At 40.8% G+C, this 4,857-nt stretch overlaps 1 protein-coding gene across 1 annotated transcript; it reads left to right on the top strand.

Moving 5' to 3' along the window:
* The first annotated feature begins 2,813 nt into the window (after positions 1 to 2,813).
* LOC118676423 (heterogeneous nuclear ribonucleoprotein A1-like) lies at positions 2,814 to 3,873 on the top strand. Its single transcript, XM_036350305.1, has one exon. It carries the CDS (start codon positions 2,814 to 2,816, stop codon positions 3,762 to 3,764), a length of 951 nt encoding a protein of 316 aa, XP_036206198.1. The 3' UTR covers positions 3,765 to 3,873.
* The last annotated feature ends 984 nt before the right edge of the window (positions 3,874 to 4,857 follow it).

Raw genomic sequence — 4,857 nt, forward strand, 5'->3', positions numbered from 1 at the left:
AAAGCAAAAAAGAACACCTTTTGTCATGATTGGTTTTCAGCTTGCCTTCCACCAGTCTGAATTCTGCTTTAAAATGATGATCCTACCAGTGGTGGATACACACTCCTCTCGGCTCAGCCTTGACAGGAACAGCATGTACAGAGGGCTGGCCCTTCCCAACCAGCCCAGATTGAGTCTAGGATGTGCCTCCCAGGGCATCATCTCCAAGGATCCCCCAGGCAGCCATCACTGTGTTCTGAACTAGCTGTCCCAGCAAAGCCACAGGACCACTCACTCAACCAGATGCCAAAACCAAAAAATAAACAAAACCCACCTACCCAACCAGTGCATGACTTGTACAGAATTCTGTAACTAGTCCAGAAGTCCTTCATAGGACATTTTAAAGCAAGTAGAAAGATGATTTTATTGCATGTTTCTAAGGGTGGTGGGAGGTGGGGTCAAATGTCTTCCAACACTTGCTTGGAGAAGCCCAGTATTTGGCATGCTTCAGGATGGGGGAAGAACCCGCATGTGTTTAGAGAGAGGGAAATGCAAAGTATGCTGGATGGAAAAAGCTCCCCAAGACTTTGATGAGTTCACTAGAAAAAACCTCACAGAAGATGTCACAGATTTCAAAATAGATTCTGACCATAACTGTGTCTGAGTTTTGTGGGATCTAAATTCTTTCTTTAGTTTTTATCCAATTAATACTACTACAGGGTTTAAAAAGAAGTAATGCTAAAAGGATTATTTTTAATAAAACAAACAAAACAAAAGCAAACAGTTGCCAATTTTATCACTGTTTTTTTTTTTTTCTAGAGGCAACCACTTTCAATCTTTTCAGATGTTTCTTCTTATATTTACCTTATTATTTTTTTAATCCTCAACCAAGGATATTTTTTTACAATGATTTTCAGAAAACGGAAGGGAGGGGGAAGAAAGGGGGAAGGGAGGGAGAGAGAGGGAGAGAAACATCGATGTGAGAGAGACACACTGATTGTTTTCCTCTGGCATGCACCCTGACTGGGGCTGGGGATTGAACCCACAACCCTTCTGTCCGTGGGCTGATGCTCTAACTACTAAGAAAAACTGGCCAGGGCATATCTACCTTATTTTTCAACAACTTTTATACTGCTATTTTGTGATTAATCAATTTTACTTTATCTATTGGCTTTTTATGATGGATAAAGATTTAATTTTTCCCTCTAGTTGACTAAAATGTGTGGCCACCTCATGTGAATAAGAGGGTATTATGGGGGCATTAATATTTAAGTCAGATATGAAAAATGCAAGAAATTAAACTATACATCAATCTTAATTATAAATCTAGTGGCAAAAATACCAAATAAAATATTAGCAAATTGAATCTAGCCGTTTACATATATATATATATATATATATATATATATATATATATATATGGTGAAGTAGGCTTTGTTCAGATAGTTCAATGCTAGAATCTCTGCCTGTGTAATGTGCCACATTAACAACATCTCAATGTCCACACATGCAACTCAAAAAAATTAACAAACTAGACCTAGAAGGAAACTTCCTTAAATTGTTAAATATATTTTTAGAAACCTATGGCAAATGTCATATATAATAGTATACTTTTATGTGCTTTACAGTTTTCTCAAAAATCAAATTATGGGGAATTTTAGCCTGTACCTGGTGACTCCCAGCTGGGTGGAGGTAAACAGTATCCCTTGGGCACTTGGTAGATGAAGGGCAGATAGGCGGGGAAGCTTTGACCTGCTTTCTCCTTCAAAAGATGTCCACAGAGAAAAAGTGCCATAGAAAAGAAAATATTCTAAACAAATCAGGATTGTCCCTCCTTCCACAGTACACTTAAAGCACAAGGGGGAAAGTGTTATCTAGAAACATATAGAGAGCATTTCAGTACCATATTGCATTTTTACAAGAAAATCTATATCCATATCATCTCTCTCTCTTGCAAAAAATATATCTATATCTATCTATATGTCTATCTCTATATCTGTGTTTGCAAGCACAGTGAATGTGGCTTTTTATACTGCACCTTAGAAGATTGGTTCATGTGAGAGCAAGGCCTGCTTCAGTCACTGTTCATGTAGGCATTCAAACAAACTCTGGTGTCCTGTCAATGCCTCCTCTTGTTTTTGATATTGTTGTTGATGAAGATTATTAGTATCTAAACATCGCCCTCATTTTCATTTGCTGAGAATGGATGGCTCAGATTGTGGCATAAGGACAATAGTGGGACTAATTACCTCAAAATCTTTATTTTTCTCCCAACTGGGAATAGCCAAAGCAGTATCTGCTGCTGCTGCACATTTGTCTGGGGCTCAGTGGCAGCACAACTGACACTGTTTGCCGGAAGCCAGTCCATCCCTGCTGCTTGACACAGTCGCTGCAGGGAAGAAACATCTGCACAGCATATGTTTCCAGGGACCTGGCGTATAAGGCATACTGTTCTTAATATGTTTGCTCACCTTCTTGGCGCTATGTGTTTTAACCAAGGTCACCTCTCTGAGAAAGGTTGTTTCCCCAGGTAGGGATTTTTCCCTAAAGTTAGGGAGGGAATAAAACCCCTTAACTAAGTGCCAGGCAGGTAGTTAATCACTTTAACTACGAACAATTATCCTTAAGCTACATAATCTTTACTCCCTGGAATGGAGATAAGAAACGCCCTAACCTTTGGAATAGAAATTGATAGGATTAAAATCAACTGGTATAAATACAGATGTAACAAGACAATAAACAGAACCTGGAGAGATTCGTTCCTGAGATCACTCCTTTCTGCTGGTGAACACCGCGGAGTCAGCATCCTTGGAGTTTCCCCTATTGCAGTCATCATGTCGAAGTCTGAATCTCCCAAGGAGCCGGAGCAGCTGCGGAAGCTCTTTATCGGAGGTTTGAGCTTTGAAACAACCGATGAGAGTCTGAGGAGCCATTTTGAGCAATGGGGAACGCTCACGGATTATGTGGTGCTGAGAGACCCAAACACCAAGCGCTCCAGAGGCTTTGGGTTCGTCACCTATGCCACTGTGGAGGAGGTGGACGCAGCCATGAAAGCAAGGCCACACAAGGTGGACGGAAGAGTAGTGGAACCAAAGAGGGCTGTCTCCAGAGAAGATTCTCAAAGACCTGGTGCCCACCTAACTGTGAAGAAGATTTTTGTCGGCGGTATTAAAGAAGACACTGAAGAACATCACCTAAGAGATTATTTTGAACAGTATGGGAAAATAGAAGTGATTGAAATCATGACTGACCGAGGCAGTGGCAAAAAGAGAGGCTTTGCTTTTGTAACCTTTGACAACCATGACTCTGTAGACAAGATTGTCATTCAGAAATACCATACTGTGAATGGCCACAGCTGTGAAGTAAGGAAAGCTCTACCTAAGCAAGAGATGGCTAGTGCTTCATCCAGCCAAAGACGTCGAGGTGGTTCTGGAAACTTCGGAGGTGGTTTTGGTGGAAACAACAACTTTGGTCGTGGAGGAAACTTCAGTGGTCGAGGTGGATTTGGTGGCAGCCGTGGTGGCGGTGGATACGGTGGCAGTGCGGATGGCTATAATGCATTTGGTAATGATGGAAGCAGTTTTGGAGGTGGTGGAAGCTACAATGATTTTGGCAATTACAACAATCAATCTTCAAATTTTGGGCCTATGAAAGGAGGAAACTTTGGAGGCAGAAGCTCTGGCCCTTATGGTGGTGGAGGTCAATACTTTGCCAAACCAGGAAACCAAGGTGGCTATGGCGGGTCCAGCAGCAGCAGTAGCTATGGCAGTGGCAGAAGGTTTTAATTACTGCCAGGAAACAAAGCTTAGGAGGAGAGGAGAGCCAGAGAAGTGACAGGGAAGCTACAGGTTACAACAGATTTGTGAACTCAGCCAAGCACAGTGGTGGCAGGGCCTAGCTAGCTGCTACAAAGAGAAAATTGTATTTTTTTAAAATTAAATCTTTATTGTATTTTTGAAGTGGTTGTTCGAGGCAGCAATCTCCGGTGTTTACCTATGCTGCCATCTTGGTTTCTCGGAAATTGTATTTAAAAATAAAGTTAAAAATGCATCCAAAGTGCTGGTAAACAGAAGGTAATTTTGTACTATTAAAAATATTGAGCAAAAATATTCAAAATAAAGTTATCAGAATCATACTAAAAAAAAGAAAAGAACCTGGGGACTGAACCTGGCTGGAGAACCTAGCGAGAGAACATGGCAAGAGAACCCGGACAGAACTTGGCTGGAGATCCTGGCTAGAGGAACCTAGTTATGATGATCACTTGAACGCTGCCTCCGTGTCATTCATTCTTTTTATTTATTTATTTATTTTAATTTTTTTTATTTTAATTAAATCTTTATTGTTCAGATTATGACATTTGTTCCTCTTTTTTCCCCCCATAACTCCCCTCCTCCCAGTTCCCGCCCCATCCTCCGCCCTTACTCCCCACCCACTGTCCTCATCCTTAGGTGCACGATTTTTGTCCAGTCTCTTCCCGCATCTCCCACACCCCTTTCCTCCCCAAGAATAGTCAGTCCATTCCCTTTCTATGTCCCTGATTCTATTATGATCACCAGATTATTTATTCACTTGATTCTTAGATTCACTTGTTGATAGATGCTTGTCTGTTGTTCATAATTTGTATCTTTACCTTTTTCTTCTTCTTCCTCTTCTTAAAGGATACCTTTCAGCATTTCATATAATACTCGTTTGGTGGTGATGAACTCCTTTAGCTTTTCCTTATCTGTGAAGCTCTTTATCTGACCTTCAATTCTGAATGATAGCTTTGCTGGATAAAGTAATCTTGGTTGTAGGTTCTTGGTATTCATCACTTTGAATATTTCTTGCCATTCCCTTCTGGCCTGCAAAGTTTCTGTTAAGAAATCAGCTGACAGTCGT

Source organism: Myotis myotis, unplaced genomic scaffold, assembly GCF_014108235.1.
Source record: "Myotis myotis isolate mMyoMyo1 unplaced genomic scaffold, mMyoMyo1.p scaffold_m19_p_2, whole genome shotgun sequence".
Lineage (NCBI taxonomy): Eukaryota > Metazoa > Chordata > Mammalia > Chiroptera > Vespertilionidae > Myotis > Myotis myotis.